Below are 25495 nucleotides of genomic sequence, written 5' to 3'. Positions count from 1 at the left end.
CCGTCTTCTTGGCTGCAGCAGAGACAACTGAATCCGGGGACGGCTGTGCCCTGAGGCACATGCGGGCGGAGTCCGGGACCCGGCACTACTTCTCGTACCGGTCCCCCTTAGCAGGAGGCGTGGACAGGTTCTTCAGGAGCACCAGCCCCTCGTCCCAGATGTCATCCAGTAACGGGACTCAGAGGGCAGTCTTCCTCTTGGCCTCCCGCCGTTGGTAGAGGAAACCTTCCTTCTTCTGCTCTTCGGGGAAGAGCTGGAAGAGCTCAGATGCCCTGGCGATCATGGCATGGAAGGAGCCAATTTCGTCGGGGGGGGAGGCCCAAGCGGGTGGTGATGGAAGGTCCATTCCGTCGTCAACAGTCGTCATCCGTCCCCGCCATCTCCGTTCCCGTCTCATCCCTCGAAGAGGGGAAGGAGGTGAAGGCTGTAAAGGTTGAGAAGGAGGAGGGGGATGAGTTCTCCTCCGCTTGCTCGGTGGGCTTCCCGACGGTCTAAGCTCCGCAGGATCTTCCGCTGAGGGTAAGGGCAACCTTGTCCTTATTTCCATACACAAGGCCTGAATAGCCATCAAGATCGCTCAAGTGTTGTCTTGTGGCATAGGCACCGGTTGCAACGGGAGCTACGGTTGGGGAGTAGGATCCTCCATCCCCTCCACGGCCCGCGGTTGCTCGTCGGCACCACCGTCACTCTTAGTCCACCTCGTCCGAATCCCTCCTGTATGACTGGATCTCCTCGAACTTCTTGTCCAGGATCTTTGCGACGCCAGCCAGCTCATCTTCAGAGGTGGTATTTGTGTCTGTAATGGCTACCACCCCCCCCCTCTTTCTCCACCCAGGATTTCACAGGGGTCTTATCGATGGGCTGAAAAGAGGACTTCCTCTGTGGTGGCAGGGAAACTCTAGGCCCAGAGGTCGTCTCCACTGGGATAGCCTCTGCAGGCTTCGCTAGGGCCACCACGACTCCCTCGATCGGGGCCTTAGCCAGGTGAATCAGGGCTTTCGCGACTTTGGGCACGCCTGAGGCCTTCACCTTGGGGGGAGGGTCACCGCCTCGCTCCCCCTCGGCTATCTCCATCGGGATCAACTGAAGCTTACACAGGTTCTCCGATATCCTCTTCCCCGAGCCAGAGTGTTGGCTCGTGGTTGATGGTGCCCTGCCTGGCAGCCGAGGAGCCGCACCGATCGACGCTCCCGGTGCCCACGGACTCGCGGTGCTTTGCCTTTTGTTTAGCCCCTGTCAGCGGAGCACCCTCAAAGGTCTTAGAAGATCGCTTGGACTTCTTCCTCTTCTCACCTACTGCTGGGCTCTTCCCCCTCCAGCCAGTTGGCGAGTCGAGTACCACGATCCCCCCTCACTGTCCGTTCGGCCATGTTCTTACAAAACGCACAGTCCTTCTCCACATGCGATTTGTCATCGTGAAGGCAGTAGAGGCACAGAGAGTGCTCATCATACAGAAAGACGTTCAGCAGCCCGCATCCAGGGCAGCTCCTGAACAGCTTGGGGCCAACAGGCGTCATGCTTCCTTTGTCCTGGGCCATAACCACGCAGAGTAGGCCACAAAGATCTTCTGGAATCCTCTGAGAAGTGGAAACTCGACAAAAAGATGCCCTTGAGGGGCGTAGAAAGTTAGAAAACCGGTCCCTGTTGATCGGAAGTAGAATCGGTGGAGCTTGAGGCTCGATTGACCGAAAATGTAAGAGTAAACTTCGAAAAAACGCAAAACTCAGTAAAAGCTCGAGAGCTAAAGCACAAGGACTCCCAACACTTGAACGTGCAGTAAAAATCTGAAGATGGCGGCCAGAGGAGGGGCTTAGGTAAAGGGCAGTCATTGGCTGAGGGCAGTATGACCCCCCCAGAGACCAGTGATTGGTTACTAGTAGAAAGAGTTCAGAAACGAAAAACACTGATTTTTTCTTTACCGAAGATTCCCAAGCCTGACGACGGGGAATATTCATGAGCATGTGAATCCATGCCAGACCCCATGCTGGAGAAATGTGACATTCTCCCCCCCCAAATTGTTTTTATTTAACACACTAAATGCGAGCATATGAAAAGTATGGATGAATACTTTGAATACCACCCAGTCCAGCACCCTGGCAGTGGCTGCTGACTGAGTCAGGCCACCAACCAGGGCAAGGGACTGAGCCGTGCAGTGCAAACCTGCTGCCCGCATTATTTAATGGGCAGCATGAGCGTGGCTGGGCGCCCCAGCCAGGCTTGCACTGTCCGATTACTTATGCAGTAGCTGCAATGTGGCCCCCCCTGCCAAAAGATGGGGGCACAATTTGGCAGGTCACAAAAGTTGGGGGGGACTTGTCACCTTTGTAGCCCCCCTATAATTACGCCCATGTTGGTAGGCGGTAACCCGTGGACACTACAGATAGGATCCAGGGATCTGCAAACTTCTGATGCCAAGACTGCACGTGAAGGGCAAGCCTACTCCAAACGAGCGACACGTGGACCCGAATGGGCCCATCATGCCTTCTTTCCCTCTGAGGCTGGTGCGGAGGAGGAGGGCTGAAATAAGCCTTTGTGAGGATAAAGACTTCGCAGTTTGGGAACTGTTTTTCTTTTTATCTAGCTCCTCATTAGTGGTGGAATGAAAGGTCACACCACCGTCGAATGGAAGGTCCAGCTTCTGGACTTCTGGATTAAACTTGGAAGCCCGTAGCCAGGCAGGCCTTCTCATACCCATGGCAATGCAGATGGCACGGCCTGGAGGTGTCAATGTGCGCCACGGTGGACTCCATGATGGTCTGCACAACCAATTTAGCTTCCGTCAGACCCGCCTTGGAACGTGCCTGGCTCTGCACTGGAGGTCCTGGGAGGAAGTCGGCTATTTACAGCCAAAGCCCCAGATTAAAGGCTGCCAGCCTGGCATCTGCGTTGGATTGACGAAGGTGCACTGAGGCGTTGGAATCAACCTTTTCGTAAGCCTGCAAGATCATCTCCTCCTTGGCTAGAAGTTCCAAGGACGGAGGCCGAGGACGACTGAGGCTTGGAGTAGAGTGACGGTGCAGCGATCATTGAAGAGTGCGGTTGAGGGTACGCAGACAGCAAGAGTCTGCCTTAATGCCAGTAAGACAGATTCTCCTAGTCGGCACACCTGCACTCTCCTATCCTGTCACTCTCTGGCCAGCCTCCCTTGGCCCTCTTCCTGCTCCTACCTGTGAGAAGAACCCTGGGGTCATCTTCGACTACACTCATTTTCTCCTCACATCTCATATGTCTCCAAGAAGTCAAACTACCATCTGCACCTTCTCAGAGGTATTCTTCCTTTCCTCTCCTTCCTCCAGAAGCTCCGGTTCTTGCTAGACTACTGGACTGCAACAGCATCTTTCTGAATCTGCCTGCTTCTACTCTCTGCAACTCATCCATAACAGGACTGCAAGACTTGTCCTTGGCCTCAAGCCCAGGGATCGCATCTCTCCAGCACTGAAAGGTCTGCGTTGGCTCCAAGTAACTTCAAAGATTAAGTTAAAAACGCTCTGCATTGTCCTCAAGGCCTTCTGGGGCCTGGGTCCTCAATACCTCCAACTCTCTTCGTAAATACCTTCCTACTCAAGCTCTTCACTCCTCCACCTCCATTCAGGGTCAGTCGCTTCACCAAGCAACGAGTTGGTTGTAGATATCTTTCTTCGGCTGGGGCCTCCCTCTGGAACAGCCTACCTGCCTCTCTAAAACTCGAGGAGCACCTGAAAACCTTCCTCTTTGCTTCAGTCTCTTCCTCTCCCCTGCCGAGATTACATTGATCACCTGGCTAGCCTCGGATTTTGGGCCCAGGTCCCCACCCGCCCAGTTGCACACCCACACTGCCTCCCGGCAACCCTTCCACTTGGGTCCATCTGTAACCCTACAGTCACCCTAACTGCACTTTTGGATACCTGCTGTCTGCACTTACCCTTGCCACCTACTGGCCGCACATATTGTTTTGATTCCATGTACAGCACTGCCCCTTTCCGCTGGCACTTTTCCCGTCCCCTGCACTTGCGCAATCTCAATGTCAATCAGCCTAGTAAGATCGTGGTGTCTGTCCTCCCTATGGTCACCCCTCCGTGCCTCATCACGCCTTGAAACACTTGTGTATAGGCACGTTACAAATACCATACATATCAAGAGTGGCGCCCCCTCCAATTGCCTGTACCGTGTCGAGGTGCCGATTGACAGGCTGGGCTGAATGGGGTGTAAGCCAAGGCAACATCCTTCTGCATCAGGATCCCCGTTCTAGCCGTGGGGCGTAGAGTGAGAACCTCAGCCAGGACCCCCACCTCCGGTTGTTAAAACTTGGGTTGAGGAAGCCCCAAATATTCGGCCAAAGCTGAGAGCCGTTCATGAAGTGCCTTGGCCGAGGACAGCTCGTCAGGGTCCTCCATCTTGTCCGTGTCCACCCGGGTGTCCAGTTGGTCCGGGGCGGGTGGAGGAGTGCTGGACGCTGAGGGTTGCGGTGTAGGAACCGGAGCCGGTGGCTGTTGAGTAGGCTGGTGTGGAACCGCCTGACCTGTGCTAGGCAGGGAAGCCAGAATCGAAGGCCCGGTGTGGGCAGCATGGGCTGCGTGGGGGCCTGAGGCGCTGGAGCCATGGGAGGGATGATTATGGGCGTCGACGGTGGGACCGGAGGGAGCAAGTCCATGATCACATCCCGAAGGATAAACCCCATCTGAGGAGACCTCATGAGCATGAGGAACCTTTTTAAAAAAAAAAAAAGAAAATGGTCCTCGCAGGCTGGTGGGATGGTAGGTGGTATTGACAGAGTAGTGGGTGGCTGCTGGGGCTTGTGCATACACTGCCTTGCTGGCTGCGGGGTAAATCTGCCCTGCAATGCTGATGGATAAGCTGTAGGCCCCGTACCTGGTTGAGACCAGTCCCACCTTGAAACTTTTTCTCCCACATACTCCGCACCCGGGGGGTATCGGACGAGCTGCCATCTTGTCTGGCGCAGCTGCCTTTTTGTCGGGCTGCGTGCCAAAGTCATGGTGCCCGCCTCGCTGGGCTCGGCCTCCTCCATGACTCTTGGTGGTGGAGCATTAGACCTACCCTGCACCCCAGGACTGGTAAGCGAGTTGCCCTTGGCGGAGTCGCCGGTAGTGCTGCGTACAGGCGGCCCCTCAGACATCTGTCCGGTGCTAGGACATGATCCCCTCGAGTGGACACAGGGTCGCTCAGCACTGTCCCCGGAAGGATCTAATGACCCCTCGGCCTGACGGGCGGAAGTAGCCTCGGTACGTGCACTGGTGCGAGAACCTGACCGATTCCTTGGGAAGGAGTCGCTCTTGCGGGGTGCAATGGAAAAAAGCTAACCTGTTCTTCAGAGCACGGGGTGCAAGCCTGTCACACGCGGTACAACCCCCCCAGCCATGATCGGGGCCAATGCAGCAGAGGCAACGAGCGTGAGGGCTGGACACCTGCTGAAGCCCACTGACGTCAACATGCGCCGGAAAGGAGCGGTGCGCCAGAGGACCGTGTACCTGATTAAGACCAAAAAACAGAAGACAAAAGACAAGAAAGTATCCGGGGAAGAGCATGTGGTATTACAAGGCCAAAGCCAAACCCAGGAGCGTTGGTGAAAGCGGTCCGGTCCAGTCAAAGCAGAGAAGGGGACTGAGGAGTGGCACCGGTGGACCGAGTCAGGGGAACGCATGCTCCCAGGGCTGCACTCCTGTGTGCCTCTAAATTTAAAGGGGATGTTTTTTCTGGTGAAAAAGGTTCCGTGTCTATTCCCTAGCGGGGGACGCCCATACAGTATGGATGCAATGGGACAGGACGTAGCAGTAGTGACTTGAGTGCCCAGAATCATCCATGGTGACAGTCTACTGGAACGGGGGGCTCTGGAAGTCTGTGCCCCCGGCATTATTGGAGCGCACGCCCCACCACCTTAACCTATCGTATTGCACGACAGAACTCCTCGTTGAGAACCATTCTGTCCTTGAAACTTCCGGACACCTGAATCCAGCGGGCGTTCCAGAATTCCTGGAGGGGTCGAATCCACAACCTGCAGAGCCTGGTCAGGTGGTCAGATAGACCAATCCAATCCACTTTTCCAAGGGGGCCCCCAGGCAGCAGACCGTGTTGAGCCCGGCCCCCGTTAGGGAGAAGTCTCATAAATGGCCGATTTCCCTTAACTAATGAGTCCCCCAGCAGCTTTGCTGGATTTCTTGGATTTATTTTTCTCACCTGGTAAGAGTGTGAGCCTTTTTCCCACTCTTGCATTTGTTTTGCTGAGTGTATTTTCACGGTTTGTGTGATCTTGGGCACGGGAGCCTCATCTACTCCATGTGCACCACTTTTTGTGTGTGTTACACAGCACCTTCAGTGCTGTGACACAGGGTTGTCTGAGACTTCCCACTGACTTAATTTTTCTGGGGCTGACTACTGTCCCCCAGAAACAGGTAAAATTGCCATTAACTTTCTATAGTTACTTTAAACTGCAGACCCTGTACACCCCATTTTATATGGAGTACTGGAAAAGGTTAATTCTTATCCCTTTTTGTCTGTGCCTCTTGGAGCCTTATTTTGCTTAGGACTGAGCTAAGGCTTGGCTGGTGGCAGTGGTATCTACCCTAACTTTCCTACCGCGATTATATTATATAAACGTGGTATTGTTCCAGGCTATTATATTAGCCTCGAACATAAACCCGCTTGACCAAATACATTTTATTTTGGTTCCGGCTGGGTTTATTTGCCATTTCCTTTTGTTAAAGTCTTTCTCGTGTTTTTCTCTGCATGCCAAACCGGGGATTATTCCTTTGTTCGCTGTCTTTTCGTGGGCTTCTGCACAGAAGCCCTCCTTAAGGTGCCCGATAGTCTAGTTGGGCAGGATGTGAGGAAGGGATCTTCGGACCCCTGCCATGGGTTCCCTTGGTAACCCAAGTCGCACTCTTTTCTGATTGGCTAAGGGGACTGGCCTTGCCAGGCCAGCCACCCTGCTGTGTGATTGACAGCCAGGCTGTATGAATGGGGGAAAACGGCATAAAAAGCAGGTCTCTGGGACTGGAAGAGCAGAGTCGCCACCTGAACGAAAGAACCAACCAGGAACTGGAAGACGAGGACCCCTACCACGACTGCACCGCCCAGTGAAGCCCTGCTGCAGGTCTGAATCTCTGAATCCAACGACAGAAGATCCTCCAGGAAACTTCTTCCCTTGAGCTGGTGGGACCAACCAGTTCACCCAAACTACAAGCCAAGACCCCTCCTCTGGTTGGGTTCGCTGTACAGAGCTACAAGGACCGTGAGCTTGCAGGAGCCACCAGGAACGTCCACCTCAGCTCCCTCTCCGTTTTAAGGTACTGTGCAAATCCGGTTGTCCGTTTCGGTAAGCCACGGTGAAACTGTTTGAAATCTTTCTCCAATCCGAGGGCTTGTCCTTCTCTTCGAACTAACTTTTCTACCAACCAACCTCATCTGGAACCTGTGCCACGAACTTTACCGCGAACTACCCTGAACTGTGTGATCTTGAGCAAAAGCCTTTTCTAGCTGATCATCTCACTGTAGTCTCTCTTGTTCAAATTGCCCTGAGTAATTATCTGTTGGTGTTGCCTAATTTCTAATAACTTTGTCTTTCCCTCCCTTTTAAATTGCTGGAGTGCCATTTTGCTCCCACTTCATTTTGTGAGCTTAAATTGTCTGGAATTTAAGGGAAGTGGTGTGGTGTATTTAGGATTGTGATTTTTATCTTGCTTAGAATAGTGCAATGTTATACAACTGTTGAGTAAATAAATATATATTCTTTTACTTAGAAACCTTGAGTCAGTGTTTGCCTGAATCATAGTAATTGCTGTCCCTTGAGTAACTATTCGTACTGCTCATTTACACTTAAGTCTGGCTGCTCCGCTACTGCTACCACTATACCTGTGTAATACAGGCTTGTACCGAAAGTGAAATTGTACTGTCACTTGTAGTCTTAATTGTGTGTAGTGTTCCCAAAGGGTACTGCATGTAATTCTGCCCAACAGCCCCCAGGAACAGAGCATGCTGCAAAGTAATCAAGCAGGACTTTGGATAATTCACAGAGAATCCCGGACCCATCAGCGGCCGGACGGTCCTGTCCATGTGGTGAACAGAGATTTCCCTTGACTTGAGTAGGATAAGCCAGTCGTCGAGGTATGGGCACACATGAATCCCTTGCAGACCTAGATGGGCCATCACTGGTGCCAGGCACTTCGTAAACAGCCGACTTCAGCCCAAAGGCAAGGGCCTTGAATGGTAGTGCTTTCCCCGTACGACGAAGCGCAGGAACTGCCGATGTTTCACAAGAATGGGGATGTGGCAGTAAGCTTCCTCCAGATCCAGCGACGTGACCATCCTGAATTTCTGGGACTTGTGGAACTTGTATAGTCGCCACAGGTTGAGAATGGCCAGCCCCGGGTCTTCTTTGTTTACTAAGAAGTATCTGGAGTAAATTCTGGCGCCCCGTAGTTGCTTTGGAACGTGCTCTATCGCCCATTTTCTTAGCATGGCCCGCGCATCCTGCAGGAGCGGAGGGATGTGCTGCTCCTGCCAGGCCACCAGTGGTATCAGCGGGCACTTCTGCTGGCACTCTAGAGTGTGCCGTGGGCGAGAGCGTCCAGCACCCATCGGTCGGTGGAGATCTTCCACTCACTGACGAAGCCCGCCAGCCGGCCTCCCACCAGGGGGGGGTGCATGGGTGAGGAACCGACGTCCCGGCAGTTTCAGTCCTGCTTTGGGGGCCTGCATGTCGCCTTGGGAACGACAACAGGCCTCCTGGGTCATGGAATGGGGAGGGGAGTAGACAGTAAGAGGATGATCCGCAGCCGAAACCCTTTGACGATCTTCTGGATTTGCTTCCTGAGGCAAGAAAGGAAGGGCGGTGTTGCTGAAGCGGCCCTAGGGCCCAGGCTGTCTCTGTGTTGGTCTTGATGGCTTGGAACGAGTCATTGACAGCCTTCCCAAAGAGATTGTCCCCATCTAACAGCATATCCAGGACCCTCATCTGAACTGCCTTCCCAAGGTTGGTGGCTTTTAACCAGCCACGAGGACAGCGGCAGACACCGTTCCGCACCTGGCAGAACCCTGTGTCCGCGATGTCCATGGCCACTGTGATGGCATGGTCTGATGCCACTTCGCCCTCCTAGAGAATCTCCAGAGCCTCGACCCGCTTGTCGGGGAGGAATTCCAGCAACAAGGCCATCTTGTACCACAGTTTCCGGTCGTACCTGGCCAGGATCTCAAGCGTGTTTGCTGCCTTGACTGTCATTGCCACAGAGTAAATCACCTTACGGCCCATTGCTTCCAACTTCTTCCTCCTCGCTGTCCGGGGGACCAGAGGCTGACAATTATGGATTTGAGGACATCTTCCTCGCAGCCGCCAAGACAACAGAGTCTGGGGAAGGCTGCGATCACAGGCACTTGGGTGCGGACTTCAGCACCCAGTACTTCTCCACCCGGTCTCTTTTCGCCAGGGTGGAGGCAGGATTCTTCATAAGCACCAGGCCCTCATCCGAAACGTCGTCTAGGAAAGGCACTGGCAGAATGGTCTTCCTTTTAGCCTCTTGCGCTGATACAGGAACCCTTCCTTTTAGGTCTCTTCGGGGGTGGGTGGGGGCTATGTGAGGCAGTTGAGGCGGCATGGGGTGCCGCCTCTTCGCAGGCAGTGGGCCCGGAGCCACCGGTGCGGGGATGCCGTCTGCATCCTCTTCTGTAGCTCCTACACCAGAGTGTGGACAGGACGTCCAGCAACACGTCTCTGGGAGGAGTAGGCCTGCTGGGCACAGCGCCTACATCAGCTCTGCCGTCTTTCTCCTCGACAGTTCATCATCGTCCTCAGCGTTTCCACAGTCATCGTTCCCCACATCCTCTATGACCGTGTGAACGGACGCCATGTCCTCGTCGTCTGACGAAGAAATATCTGTGCCTTGGAGCACCGTAGAGGCCTTTAGTGCCCCCCCCCCTCCTTCTTTGCATCCTGAGGGGTCGCAGCCGGACTCAGGACTGGCATCTTCTTCAGTGTCTTCTCCATTGGTTTAGCCGAAGCCTCCTAACTGGGATGAAGGGCCACTCTGGGTGTAGCCGGGGATGCCTGGATCGGGTGAGCCCCTTTCGCCTTTGAGAGGGCGGCCGCCACCAGCTCGAGGATGATTTGTCCTGGGCGACCTGCGAAGGATACAGCCGTACGGGGTGGGAAACTGGTATGTTAACGTACATCCTCCAACTCGACTTTTTCCCAAGACCACTGCTGAGGTTCCGGAAACCTTTGGGGACACCTTCTGTTTGTGATACGTTTGAATGAGGCCAAGGGGATGGCAGGTGCAGATTTCACTTTTAAACACAGGATTTTCATTTGGCCTAGGTGCTTTTTGAGTCTCCTTTCTAGGAACCTTCCACCTGAATACCCTTGCAAAGAAAATATGAACAATTCTGCAGAGCAGGTGACCTCAGGACACCCTCAGGGAGCAAAGAAAACAGATTGCAATGAGAGTTACCACAATCAGGTGGCGACAGGAGATCTTAAGAGGACAAACGAAGGAGAAGGTCATCCATGGCTTCAGTTGATGCAAGGCAGCTGAAAACTCATCAGTAGGTGTCACGTATTACAGGCTGAAAATTCTCCAAGTTCAAGGATGCATTTGGAACAGTGCGGCTGCAGCGAGATAGCCCAGAAGATAGCTTGTCAGTGCACTAGGTGGTTCAGGGACTCTGCCGAGAGCTCAGGACGGCTGGATCCTCGAGCAGGAGTTGAGACTGGTTCTTTTGACCAGTCCAGGGGTCGAAATGAGGGTCTTTAGATCAGGCAGAGGATATGGGTATTCACTGACGTTGATGCTGGTCAGTCAATCATGGATGGCCACTGGCCACACAATCTGTCCATTAACAGACATTCAGGTACCAGGATGTAGACTAGAACCAGACAGTCCCAGTCCAATCTCCGACCTCACACCCACACAACCCCTTAGCCAGCAATAGCAGCAGCTTTCTCCTGGAAAGGGAAGTCCATACAAGGCAAAAGGGAATGAAGAAGGCCAAAGAATAATATGACCACAGGACAGGCAAACTTCTTGTGGCACTGTTTTCTTAGAGTGCTAGTCACTGTTACAGGCCATTGGAGGCAATTGCAAATGTTCAAGAGTAAAAAAGTTTAAAACACAGTAAGCAAATATCCACTGCCACCAGTAACCAAAGACTTAAAAAAGAAAGAGTTAAGGATATAAAGTATCATAACCGCACTTACCATTCGAGTGATGTGTGCAGTTGTAAAGATACAAGAAATCCATAAAGAGAGACAGTCTCACAGCACTGACAGTCTTAGGGACTGATCAGTCTCTCCACAAAAACAGGCACAAAGCAAAGAAAATAAAGTGGAAGGCTTTACTTTCCTCCAAAACTTCAGGCCAGAATTGTTAAAGCAAAAAGAAAGTATGCCCCATAAAGGTCTATGGGGAGAAAACAGCAAAAATAAAATCTTTAACACAAAACAATTGCAGTAATTTCCCATGAATGTTATTTAAATGTGTGTTTAAAATAATTCCCTGCAGATGCAATCTTGGAATATCATGGCAGTCTTAATTTAGGTGGCCTATTCACAAACAGAAGAGCGTCTGCGTGCCATCTTACCCTGAGGGGATGCAGGCGTGACTAAGGGGGTGGCATTGGTATTCTCTGGCTCCAGTGTTGGACTCTTCTTGGTTTTGGGCTCAGCAATTATAGGGATCTGTTTCTTTGGACGACCCCGTTTCCTTCCAGACATCTTTCGCCCTTTTCTGTTCAGTTTTCTTCTGCAGGGTTTGGCAGGCGATGGCTTTTTAACCAATGGTGTATTAGTTTTATCTTCTTCGGTAGACGATTCCTAAGGAAAAGAAAACAATTTCAAAAGATAAAAGCTTTTAAAAATCTTTTCTAAATAGTCTAACAAAGTGCATTTTCCATTTTTGAATTCTTATGAAAGCCCAAAATAAATCCTGACTAACAAAATTGGAATAGTGTAAGTGGCAACAAATCTACGGGAGGAAGGTGAAGGTTTTGAGGGATAAGACAAGAACACCAACAGGAGGTGGTAACAAGGGAATGGAAATATACAGAGAACCGGGGAGTAAAATCGAATGGGATAGATTGAGAAAACCATCTAAAAAGGGCAATAAACAAATACCAAAAGAAGAGAAATCAAACTACCAGAGAAAACAAGGTAGGAGTGGGGTTAATAGAGGGGCGAGGGGCACTGCCAAAATTTAAAAAAAGGGGACTTAAATATGGAAGCTGTTTAAAACCAAGAACGAATGATGCATCATCCTCATGTTTGTTAAATGCAATTAGTGCCCAAACATGGTCGACTCATTTTACAGCAGTATTTACGAGCCCTGTAGAATCCTTGAACCCCAAGGAGAACCAAATTACCATCATTAATGAGCTGGAGATCTTGACATTTGACCACCTACACATACTCATACTAATAAAAAGGCTGAGCTCATCTCGTGCTCCCGGCCCCGATTAGTTATCAAATGCAACCTTGAAAGCAAATCTGCACCTATGTGCACATATTTTGAATCTGATATTTTGTAAAATCATTAAATCTGGCCAAATACCACCTTCGTGGAAGACTTTAACCATCATCCCAATATTCAAGAAGGGCAATTGGAAAGATCCTTTCAACTATCAACCAATTGCCCTTCTCGATATTCCAGGAAAGATTTGTGCTCGCCTCATACTGAAAGAGCTGAGCAAGTGGCTAATGAAAACATCTATGGTAGACAACCATCAATCAGGTTTTGTGACAGGATTGGGCACAGCTGTGAACTTACTAATTCTATCTGCTATCAAACAACAGGGTTTAACATCAAGGAAGAAGCTATACTTAGCGTTAATAGATTTCAAACAGGCCTTCGACTCTATATCAAGGGATCGTCTATGCCAAAAGCTAAGGACAGCAGGCTGCCCGACCAACCGCCTTAATTTAATAATACAATACAGCAGCTTTATCACACCAGCACCATTAGGGTAAAACTGAATCAGGAAGGTTTATTAACAGAGCCTATCTTCACCCATCGTGACCAAAAACAAGGCTGAATCCTGGCCTCAACCCCATTCAATTTCTACATCAAGGATTTAAACATTGCCCTTCATGCGACAAGATCCTTTCCACCCAAGATTGGCAAAGCCTTCATCTCTTGGCTTATATATGCAGATGATCTGGTCCTCATTGACCAGATGGAGATTGGACGCAAAAAGAAATTGGCCGCGCTACAATCCTATGCCAAGGCAAATGCAGTGCCGATTAATACAAACAAATCAAATATCTTAATGCCATCAACTACCACGATGCAAAAATAACTGATTTCAAGTGGCATATAGGCAAGCAACAACTAAAACTAATTAATTCTACTATCTAGGACAGAACATCAATGCCCATGTGTGTGATATACTATAAAAAAAGAAATTAAATTCAAGATGATAAATCTAACCTCCCAGGTGAAATTTATTTATCTAAAGTATGGTAAATTCTCTTGTAATCCAACGCACTCATTCTAAACAAAACATTGTCCCAGTGGTTTTCTATGGAGCACAAGCGAAACTTCCAGAAACACATCCTAACTGGAACTATACAGAAGGAATCTATTGGAAAAGAATATTAGCGCTTCCAAAAAGCATTCCTATTGAAATAATTTGTTTCGAATTGAATTAGAATCATTGCAAACAATAGTAGATTGGTAGATGGTATCTCTTCAAGAAATGTTTAATGCACAAAATTCTTGCGCCAAGTTTAATAACGGCTCTGGCAGATTGCTTAAAAAACAGTAATGACAAGTCCCTTGCTATTTGGAAAGGCCATTGTTTGACAACTATAAAGCAAGCTAGCACTGATAATAACTTACTCATTTCCAATCGAGTGTGTGCCAAAGCTAAATTGTATCAATCGGATTGGGGACTATTATTGGACAGGTGTCAAAAATATAAAATCTTCAGGAATGGTAATTTCATGATAAAACCACTAAATCAAACTCCCAAATATATTTTTGTTAAAACATTTTTATTGGTTTTCTTCAAACATACAATCAACTTGCAGTACATTAACATTGCTCAAGTGTCACACGAGTCAATGAAAGTCAATTGCACCACCCCCCCTTACGAGCTTACTCCACCTCGCGCACTGCAGCTGTTTCATACGCAGGAGATTCCATATTTATACTTTTATCTGAGTCCTGATCACTTGGCCAGTCCTGGGAGGGCCCATACAGTGTAGCCACGAACTGTTGCCAGGACGTCAGAGTTCCCATTTCCTCCTCCACTCCCGTAGTACCAGCATCTTGCCACACTGCTGTTTCAGCTTCCGTCCATTTCTGGAGGTCTTTCCACCAAACCTCAACACTCGGTCTGTGGCATGCCTTCCACCCCATGGCAATTCTGCGCTTTGCTAGTATATACACAAGATCTTTTAACTTGCTAACATGATTCAATTTGTGTGGTCTGGAGAACCCTCCCAAGATGCATGCCCATGCCGTCTCGATATTTAACTTAACCCCTTTCTCGTCTAATCTCTGGGCTACTTCTTCCCAGAATTTACCAGTCTCTGGGCACGCCCAAAACATGTGGGTCATCCCAGCATTTTCTTCACCACATTTGGGACACATCTGCCTTCCCATGTTATTGAATTTGGCTATCCTTTGGGGAGGGTTATATATAACTTTATTTACTGTGACCTCACATTCCTCGACACTTTGTGGTACCCTTGAGCCCATTCCCATATCCCATCACTCATAGGAGCACCCAGTCTTCCTCCCAGTCCGGTCTTAGTTGTGTCACTTCCTTCCCCGCTCTGGACATCAGTAGCTCATATATTCTAGATATCTCGTGCCCTCCTTCTGCTATGTCGTATATTGTTTCCATGGCGGCGTCTGGTAGCTCTTCTAGTATTATTTCTGACCATGTCTCTTGGATCCTCTTCCTCAGTCTGGTATATGTAATGTATTGCCCGTTATGCAGCCCAGTTTCCTCCACCAACACCCCAAATTCCTTGATCCTCCCTTCCTGTATTACATCTCCCACCGTTGCTATCCCCACCGGCTCCCAGCGCCTCCTAACCGTCATCAGTAGCTGCCCATCTTTTCCCGTTAGTGCAGCCAATGGGGCTTGCGGGGAGCACGGGGTTGGGTTTTCCATGACCTGGCAGGCTCTACGCCACACCTTCCATCCCAATGTCAACATCTCTGGCCAGTCTCCGATCTACTCTTTGGGAAGCCATATCACCTTCCTCAGGAAGAACGTGGTACATTCCTATCTCAATAATCTGGATTCCGTGGTTGGATCTTCTGATAGCCAACTACAATATGTAGCTAAATGGCTATCGAGGTAGTATAACTCATAGTTGGCAATTTGATGCCCCCTCTCTCATACGTGTTTTGTAGTTTCCAGAGGGCTATTCTATTCCTCGTCCCATGCTAGAGGAAGTCCCTGCAAATGCTATGTAGTTGACAAAAAAAAAAGAAAAAAGAAAAATCACTTCGGTATCAAATGTGGTATATTCCCGAAGTAGTGTAGTAATCTCGGCAGGACCACCATTTTAAGCCTTATCCTCCCACCCCATCGTTGCCAGGGGGCGTTTCTCCCAGAACCTCATGCTATTTTCTATGTTCCAAACCGCCTTCTCCGTATTGTGGTAATGTTCTGCCTCCACCATATGGTAAATATCTATCCCTAAGTATCTAAACGGGTCTGTCTTCCATGGAATTTCTAGGATTGGTAGCTGTTCTCGTGGGGCCCCTATATACCTGCCCAGTGGAAATATACATGACTTCTTGGGGCTCACCGCTATACCTGATAGCGACGCAAATCACTCCATCACCTCTTCTCTTCAGGGTATCGTACAAAGAGCAGCATGTCATCTGCGTACAATGAGATTAGGTGCGGCTTCTCCTTGATGTTGATCCCTATTATGTCGTATTGCTGGCTTCAAGTATATAGCCAGGGGATCCAGCGCAAGGATATATAACCTTGGGGACCACAGACATCCCTGTTTAGTGCCCCTGCTGAGTTGCCACCTCTCCAATATTATCGCTCCCGTCTTAACTTTGGCCAGCGGAGCACTATATAGCAGTTTGACCCACCTAAGGTACCCCGGAACGAATCCCGTAGCTGGTCAGAGCAGCCATCAGCCAAGGCCATTTAACTGAGTGGAATGCTTTTATTGCATCTAGTGACACTATCGCCATCTCCCCCAGATCCTCTTTAGTATGTTCTATGACTCGGGGCAGTTGCCTAAGGTTATCACATATGTTCCTGTGAGGGACATAGCCAGTCTGATCTGGGTTTATGAGTTTATTAATAATCCCTTTCATTCTATTGGCCATCACCGCCGTAAGTATTTTACTATCTTGGTTGAGCGGCCTATATGAACCACAGTCTTCGCCCAATTTGTTGGATTTGGGGAGAGGAACTATGATCGCCTCTCTTGGTGATTCTGGCAATCGTCCTATGTCATATGACTCATTAGCATTTCCAAGAGTGGAGAGAGTACTTCCTCGCTATAAGCTTCATAAAATTCACTGGGGAGTCCGTTGGGTCTTACTAGTGGGCAGCTGTCGTACCACCGCTTCCAGTTCTAAAGTTATACATTGGATTCCCCTATCTCGCTTTTCTGTACTAATTCTCTGCATGCTTAGGTCTTCTAAAACCTCCTGTATTTTCCTGCGCCCGCTTCGCTCTGCATCCCCATATAATTGCTGGTAATATTTCAGAAACTCCCGGTTGAATCCCTCCTGGGTGTCCTCTATTTGTCCATCTATTCCCGTGATCTCTCGAACTATAGTTCTGGGGGTGTCACTTTTGTACAGCCATGCTAATATCCTCCCCGGCTTGTCCCATCCCGCATGCTGTCTCTCCACATATTTTTTTTATAGTTCAGATTGCAAAGTCTCTCCCAATGCCCCATGCATTTCTGTTGCAATTGAAGTACGGTGTCCGCATCTTCTTTGGAGCGCCCCCCCCTCTCTGTTTAGGGTCCTTTCTAACTCCCACTCAGTTTCCTGCAGTTCCTGTAAGATCCCTCCTTGCAATCCTTTGGCCTTGGCTATCCCTTTTACCACTACCTTAAAGGCTTCCCAGAGCGTGCCGGCTAACTCAACACTCCCAATGTTTATATCAAAGTAATTTGTGATTTCTTCTCTCAGGTCCTCCCTAAATGTCACATCCTTCAGTGCCTCGGCTCTGAGTCGCCATGTTGGAATCCTAGCTCTTGGGGGTCGATATTGCCATCTCAGGATCAATGGCGAATGGTCCGACAAAACCCTTGCTTTATATTCAGTCTGTGCAATTTCCACCATCAGCTCCTACGTGGCAAACATAGTCAAGCCTAGTGTGGAGATTTTGCGGGGCAGAGTAGTGAGTATTGTCTATCCTGTGGGTGGTGCACTCTCCATACGTTGACCAGCCCAAAATCTGTCAATATTGACTGCAGTGCCCTAGCAGCGGGGGTTGGTCTCTCTAGTTTGTTGTCTGACCTGTCAATTTTCAGGTTCAACGTGCAGTTGAAATTCCCTACCCAAATCATCGCCCACCCCCACCCACCCCCAGGTACATGCTCATTTTACTGTATAGTGTCTTGAAATATGCCACTGTATCTTGCTTCGGGGCATGCGTGTTTATAATACATATTTCTTTATTTTCCACCAGCCCCTTCAATGCCACCATCCTCCCATCGGCATCTGACGTGCCACCCAGATAATCACCCCCTAGCATAGACAGAGTACATAGCTCCCACCATAGTCCCCTTCCATTTCTTCCGGACCATTTCTAGTTTTTCTTTCAAGAGGTGGGTCTCTTGTATCAAGGCTATATCTATCTTTTGTCTGCGCAAATACATCATAACCTTATTTCTTTTTATATAGCTATTGAGTCCCCTGACATTCCAGGTAATTACCTTAAGGTCCCCCATAGCCCTTTCGCATCCCGTCCCCGTCTTTGTCCATCTCCAAGCGCTGCTCGGAGACCATCTCTCGTGTATGTAAGCTCGCCCCCCCCAAACTGCCCCAACTTTTCCCAACACACACCACCCATGCTTCCGTCCCTCCCCCCCCGCCCTTCCCATACCCCACACATCACTCAACACCCTTCACTCCCTTCCAACTGTTGCCCAGCTCCATCCCTGGATCTCAGGCTCCCCCACATCTAGCCCCTTTCTTGGCACTGCCTGTACTCGGGACTCAGTGGGGAGATGCTGACTTATTGGCGCATTTACTACTTCTACTAGTGGGGGTATAGCGCATGCGGCCTGTGGCTCCAATATATCTATAAGTCGCTGCGCTGTGCATCACTTGTCTAAGCTACTTGTGACTATATTCCAGTCCACACTGTTCTTTGGTGAGTATATATGGCAAATGGTCCAGCCTCACTGCCGGCCAGTTTTCGCAATCACTGCCCCTTTACCCTACACAGTACCCCACCCTTCCCTTTAGCCCCCCATGTCATCAGATCACTTCGCTCCTCCGTCTCGATCCTGATCCAGTTCTGGGCATCCCTGCGTGTCCAGCCAGCTTGACGCCTTCTCCGGGGTCTCAAAAAATGGGCTTTACCCTTGTGCAACACTTTTAGCTTCACCAGATATAAAAGCATGTATTTCATCCCAGCAGTGCTTAATCTCCTCTTGACCGGCACATAACTATTGTTGCCTCTGCACTAGCATAGTATAGTCCAGGTAGGCCGTGATCGCTGCTGACGCACGAGTTATTGTGCCACCTTTCCAGAAATATTCCAGGATCTTTTCTCAATCACTGTAGTTCAAGATTTTAGCATTGATAGCTCGGGGCGGTGCTCCTGGTTGAGAGGCCTTCTCATCTAGGCTCGGTGTGCTCGCTCGACTGCAAACCCTTGGGAGAGTTTGCCTGGTCCCATTTCCTGGAGTATCATGTTCTCAACATAGTCCATGGGATCCGTGCCTTCTTCCCCCTCCTGTAGGCCCACCACTCTTATGTTACTCCGTCTCGCGCACCCTTCCGCTTCTTCTGCCCGGTTTTCCAGGTTAGCCACTTGTTGCTTCAGCACGTGTACCTCTCTCGCGTTTGCAGCATTAAGTTCTTCATTCGACTTTACGGCGCTTTCCAACCCACTGGTGTGGTTGCCTCAGTAGGTTAACGTCAATGCCTACCGTGTCCATCTTTTCAATAGTCTCCTTCAGCTCGGTCATGGCCATTCCCCACGAGGATTTCAATTCTGGGTTGGCTGCAAGTATTCGTTGGTCATCTCTCAGCGTATTCTCAGTCTCTTGCACCGTAGTCCCTGGGCTGTGTTGGTGGGGTTACGGGCTGCTGTGCTTTAGTGAATTTGTCCATGGTCGGCTGCTTCGCCTTCCCTTTACCTCCCTTTTGGGACATTCTGTGGGCGTCCCCTTATGCACTGCGGTTCCGCCGCTTTGTTCACCTTTCCGTGGGCTCTCGGCAATGATGCTCCTCACCTTGCTTTTTGGCCGTGGCGTGGGCCCGTCCCTCTCGGGAAGAAGTATTGTACTTCCTGAATTTGATGCCTGTAGGGCACCCTTCCCTCGTCTATGCTTAAGCCTTTCCGGCAGCCAGTTCTTAGTTGACGTTCTTTGCAATTGTGGCCTCAAGCCACCGTGGGTTCTTTGCAACCTCGCTGCAGGCCACCATGTCTGTCAGTCTTTTGCGTGACTCTTCTCCCCTGTGTGGCTCTTCCACAGCCCTCCCAACTTGGAGGGTCAGGTTCGGGTGTGGTGTCTCATGGCAATGCGTGGGTCTGCTTATAAATCACTGCTGTGCTGCCCACTGCAGACTCCAACACGCTTCTTCCGATCTGTACTCCCTGTGCTTGGGGTGTTAACTCCCGGGCTCTGATATTGCCGTCACGGTGCTGCTGGCCTGTCACGTGCTATGGTGCATATTTACATTGCCCTGTGTTGGGCATATTGTGGGTTGTTGCGCTCCTCCACGTTACACGGTCCTTGCCGCCATTGTGGTGCTGTCCATGCAGTACTCCCTGTGGATGCTGCTGCCTGGGGCTGCTTCCCCCCCCCCCTGCAGCCCTGCGCACCAGGCTATCCTCTGCCTGCCCTGTGTGCCCAGGTTACCGTTAGCAGGTGTGTTCAGTAATATCCTTGGGGCCCCCAGCCGCTCCATGTCCCAGGCGCTGCAGGCTCTTCGTTAGGAGTGTGTGCACCGCAGCGTGCTGCTCATAGGCTGATAGTAGTCCTTTATGTGTGCCTTATTGTCACGCCCAGACCACGGGGGTTCTGGCTCTCAGCTGATTTCAGGTTGGGCTGCGGAGCAAAGACCATCCCAGCAGCGGCACTTTTCTGTTCACGTGGGAGCTCCCGGCCGTCCCATGCCACCGCAGCTGCTCGCTTGATATTAATAGATTTGCAGCATGTATTCATTGCCTCCGGCGGCGGCCCTCATTGGTGCCGCTCGGGCTCCCAATTGTCCCGAGATTTCAGAGCTGCACACTCACCATCAAGTGTGGCATCCCCGCCCGCGCCATTCTTTGTGGTTAGGGCAGCAGCGGACCCTTGTGTTCCCAGGCCCCTCGATTCACCAGAGCTACACGGTCCAAGCCGAATATTGCATTGCTGCTCCGTGCTGCCCTGATGTTTCACTACTGGACTGAGGACAGCTTTTTGCAAAAGTAGCAAGCCTCCGGCATGCCAGCCTCTTCTTCCTCGGGGCGCGCCCCTCTGATGTGCTTTGTTCTACACCGCCGCCATCTTGATGCCAATTTCACGGCCCAGGTTTTTGAGACACAAAGTAACATTACAGTTGCTACAGTGCCTCAAGCATTTTGCCGGCCCGTTCATTTCCTTCCCAGCATATTACTACACGTTTGGTGTAACTTTGAGGCTGCAGTCAGGTGTCCAACTGCACGCGCTTCAACGGATCTGTGTGGCGGATCACAGAGCTTTCAGCCTACTCCATGGCTGCCTAGCCACGCCCCCAAACCCCAAAATATCTTTTGAAATTCCATGATCACAATTATCTGAACAGTTGATGCGGCTGCGTTTTTACCTGTGGCCGACCAAATCCATATTAGCTGCACGAGCGAAACAAGGCATTGCTCAAGAGCACATGCAGATTTTGTGAACTTAATACCTCAAACGTGACTCTCTAACATCTTCTGGGAGAGTGCCCGAGCTTAGCAACCATGAGGAAAACATCTTTCCACACATTTTTCAATGAATTTAGAATACTGCCGCCCTAACAAATGTGGACGTGGATATTCAATGGAAACCACATTTCGCTGACACAGTTAACATTTTTCTAAAAATGTACAGGGAGAACCCAGAGCAGAGGAATAGAGTAGGCATCAATGAAGCCACATATGGGTTTATCTTAACTTTTTGCCCCAAAATACCAAATCGAAATGATATTTTGGTACTTATCGATGGTAACTTCCCTCTCAAGATTGCATTGACAAAGGAGACGTGTTCCAGATTACCAGGCACAGCTTGAGGATATCACATAGAAGACTCTTAGAAATAATTTTATATGACTATTGTGTTTTTAACTAAAAATGTGCAAATGTAAATATTTGAGTACGTTTGTCCAAATGTAAATTGTGAAACGTCGGTTTTAAAATCTGTATTTCTAAGGTTTATGGCCAACCAAAGCAAAGTTCAAAAAAAAGAAAAGGTGAGCATCCATAAGTATGGAGGACACATTATTGAAAGGAATAAACTACAATGGTGAAGGGAAAAAAAACTAACTGGGGAACATCGGTAATTACCCACAGGTGTTTATTCTGGGCTGCAGAAAGGTTAGGGTGACCAAAAGACTACACTACACTGGGGCAGTACATATTTTGTCCTGTATTTTCACGATCCAGTGATATTCCACCAACATTCTTGCACCTGCAGAGAGTTGCAATCATCTTAACAAAATACGGCAATGTGTTTGAGCTAGTTTCCCTTCCCCAAATTCCACCTCCTTCTTGGAACGGGTATTCCCTCTCCCAACCTCTTATGCAACCGAGCACGGTCTAAGCCCTTCACTGCCCCCAAAAATAGTTTTTGACCGCTTGGTCAAACCTGCTTGAAATTATTACAGTCACACCTGCATCTGTCAACCTAAAAAATGTAATTAGATTTAAATAACTTAAATTATTCTTAAAACAAATGCCAAATGTTTAGACAGAATTCTTATTTTGTGGATTCTAGGGCCACCTTTTAAGGTCTCCAATGTTTCGCCTCTCCCCCGCTTCATTGTTTTGGATTACTGACCTTTTTGGTGGCCAGAGAGACTTCTCCTGAAGACTCCCCGTCATAAGGACCTTTTTTTCCATAGCCAAGTTTAAGTAATATTGGGTCGCCGCTAAGCTGCCCAGTCTCAGGCATGCATTTCAGGCATCCAATGTTTGCCATAAAGGGATTTTATCATCCTGCATAGTATTAAAGGAGTAGGTTGATTGTAGCTGTACTTTAGTGTAGGCTTCACCAGGGGTACAAGCCTTTTAATCCCTTGGTAGCCAAGTATGCCTTTTTGGCACCCACTGGGACAACAGTACTTTTTTTAAAGCCTGCTCTCTGTCATTCATGTTTCTATAGTTTTATACACTTGCTACTCGTACACTGTCGACTTTACCGCAAAGGGCGACTAAAGGTGGCTAGAACCATACCAGGAGGTTATTGTTGGTCCTTTGTCCTTGCTACCTTCTCAAATCAGGAAATGCCATACATGGAATGGCCGCAAAAGCAGCAACTTTCCCAGTCAAGTGTAAAGGGGCAGTTTCTGTGTGAGCCTGAAGTGTGTGTTGGCAATGGCTGGTCCCAGTACACATCCTGTTGCTAGAATGTCTGTTGCTGGGCGGATGTTCTAGCAAGTGGCTATCCAATTATGGATAGCCACTACCAGTTTGAATGGTACAGATCCTCATCTTTGGTGGTACTGGGCTGGCCTCGAGCCCAGATCTTGGACAAAAGGACTCCTCTAGCCAGTCTTCAGATCACTGCTGCTGTAAAGTGTTGGATAACATTTTCATATCCATGATAAATCTTACTGACCTGTGTCAACCCCAGAAAATGTTGCTTTGACTAGGTAACTATTTTACCTTGTCCGTAGGTGAAGGGGAATCTTTTTCCCCTTTCACCTAGTCTTTTACTCTTTTTATGGGTGACCCTTTTATGTCTCTCCATAGTGTATGGTTGAAGTTATCCTACAACTTTTGGGCTTAGGCTGGGTTGCCCCTATGGGCTTCCCCGTTAATTTCTCTTTCATGTACTTGGGCGAACTACAAGAAATGGCGAAAAAAAAGAGCCCACCACAATGGTTGGCTTCTTTTGTCGCCATTTTTTGTGTGCTTGCTGTTTCTGAGGTCTTCCCCTGCCATGGCAGGAACGACCTCAGTGACTGTTGTCTTCGGCGGAAAAGTGTCTCTGGAAAGGCAGGTAGCGAGGGAGGAGTCCAAAACTCTGAAGTCCTTTGTCTCACCTGGCCTGAAAGGAACCAACTCCCAGTGGGAGTCTGGCCGTCCTTATTAGACCGCCAGACTGCCCCTAGCTATAAAATGCAGGGAGAGAATGCAGGGAGAGAATGCAGGAGATGTGCTGTACTTCCTGATAAATACTTTGAACCTGGAAGCTTCTAACAAGTCGACCACTAGAGCTGAAACCGAAGAGGAAGATGAAGTGACAACCGGCTGTAATGATTGCTAGCGACCGGAGAGCTTTCCATTACACTTCCTGCCAATCGACCTGGGGACTTCGAAAACGACGATCCTGACCCAGAACTTGGCGAGATCCTCTATTCTCAAAAATACTTGAATTTGAGCCATTTCCCATTGTGCTGCGACCTTGCGGGTCTGCAATATCCACAATACGCGGTCCTGAAATTCCGAATAAGAAATTCCGAATAGAGCTGAAACTTAGGTGGCACTCCAGAGACATGAATCAAGTCCCCTCAGAGTCCTACATCCTACAGTCAGCAGCCATAAGGGCAGGAGCCCCAACGTACCATTCCATAGCTGCAGGAGAAGGCGTGTCTACCAGTGGGCGACCGGAGGCGGAAGCCGACCCTACATGACAAAGGCGGACTGAACAAGGCACCTTCCTGTCCGTGCCGGTAGGGCCTTAGGCGCCATTATGTGCCTCTGCACCTGTACAAGATAAGCAGTTTAACGCCTGCACCAACTATGTGATGACCTTACGTTAACTCTGGCATTGTACTGATAAACTTCCGTACCTACAACCACATATGCTACGCAAACTACCGACTATTTGTTTATATTGCCTCGACCTGAGGTGTCCAACGTTCTAAACCTACTACCTGCTATTTCCGACCTCCATGTGGGAACCATACCTAACACACCGGCTCTGCCCACACCAGCGGTCCAGTTAATAACGACCTAGTCAGAGCCGATTCACCCATACTGCAGTACTGTATGCCCTGTGTCCTACTTAACAGGCACATTCACACGTCATATCCAAATCAGGCTGATTACTGCCTCGTCACATTCCCCATTACGCAGACTACCCGTTATGCATAGTTTCAAGTGCCTTTTTAAAAACTGCAAGACCAACCTGATCTAATCACTACTTTCCTATGCAACTCACCAAGAGTAGCCATTGAAGTGTACTGATATCGCCTAACTGTGAATGCTAGGTTATTCGAGTACCTACCTAATGGCCTTGTCCAACGTGCAATGAATAGTGTTCACCCATGCGCCTAATGAAACTAATCCGTATCGTATACGATCTAACGCAAATGTTACTTGTCATATTCAAGGGTCTCAAGTGTCTATTTAATGCCCAGGACTAACATGTAACGAACAAGTGATCTCCCATGTGCCTTACCAAATGCATTCCCTTGTTGCATGGTGTCCACTTGCAAATGCTTACCTAATGCATTATTTTACTGTGCAGCACCCAATTGCAAATGTTTACCAATTGTATTCCTTTGTTGCATAGTGCCCACTTCACCTCAAACCGCCCACCTAGTTTACTCCCAGTTCCTGACTATAACATGCACGCTGCCTGCCTACTACTAGTTACCTTCCTATTTAGCCCAATACAAACCCACTTGCATGCCATAGTGGCTCACCACTCTCCCAGAATACGCTATAGCAATTAGCAACAGGACTTCAACTCCCATAACGGGGATCCAACCTTCACAATTTGTACCTCCCCTCCACATTAACTCACAACACCATAATATTAGACATACAACATTCCTACCCAAACTAAGTCAGACTCTGAAAGCCACTTGCGCCTGCCCAGACTCTAATTTAGAAACAGCCGCAATCTCAACTCCTTCACAATGGATCAACCTATATGCTAGGAAACCCACTCTAAACCAACCCTGCAACACTAGGGACAGAAATGTAAGGCTCTGCGCCAGACTCAACACCAACTTATCTTCCCAGCATAATTTGCAACAAATCCTGTACTCCAAAAATATCAAATAACCTCTAAGACCGTCACGAAAAAAGATAACCAAGGGAAGGCTCACCCTAACCTCCCGGAAGCAACTAGCCCCCTTCTAAAAAGGTGCTTTAATGAACGCCAGATCGCTGGTGGCTCATGCCACAGATATAGCAGATCTAATCAATCTAGGTGACCTCT

General features: G+C 49.3%; 1 protein-coding gene across 3 annotated transcripts in view; it reads right to left on the bottom strand.

Moving 5' to 3' along the window:
• The window catches only part of DOT1L (DOT1 like histone lysine methyltransferase), a 1510259-nt gene that overhangs the window by 891986 nt on the left and 592778 nt on the right, over positions 1-25495 (bottom strand). For all 3 annotated transcript variants that reach the window (XM_069649513.1, XM_069649515.1, XM_069649514.1), the window contains one exon: positions 11566-11797. In XM_069649513.1, coding sequence (XP_069505614.1) covers positions 11566-11797 — 232 coding nt within the window. The remainder of the gene's footprint in view (positions 1-11565; positions 11798-25495) is intronic.

This window comes from Ambystoma mexicanum, chromosome 1p (assembly GCF_040938575.1).
Source record: "Ambystoma mexicanum isolate Mex_15411 chromosome 1p, UKY_AmexF1_1, whole genome shotgun sequence".
Classification (NCBI taxonomy): Eukaryota; Metazoa; Chordata; class Amphibia; order Caudata; family Ambystomatidae; genus Ambystoma; species Ambystoma mexicanum.
Note: the sequence above shows the minus strand (reverse complement) of the source record. Positions and strands in the feature narration are given on the sequence as shown.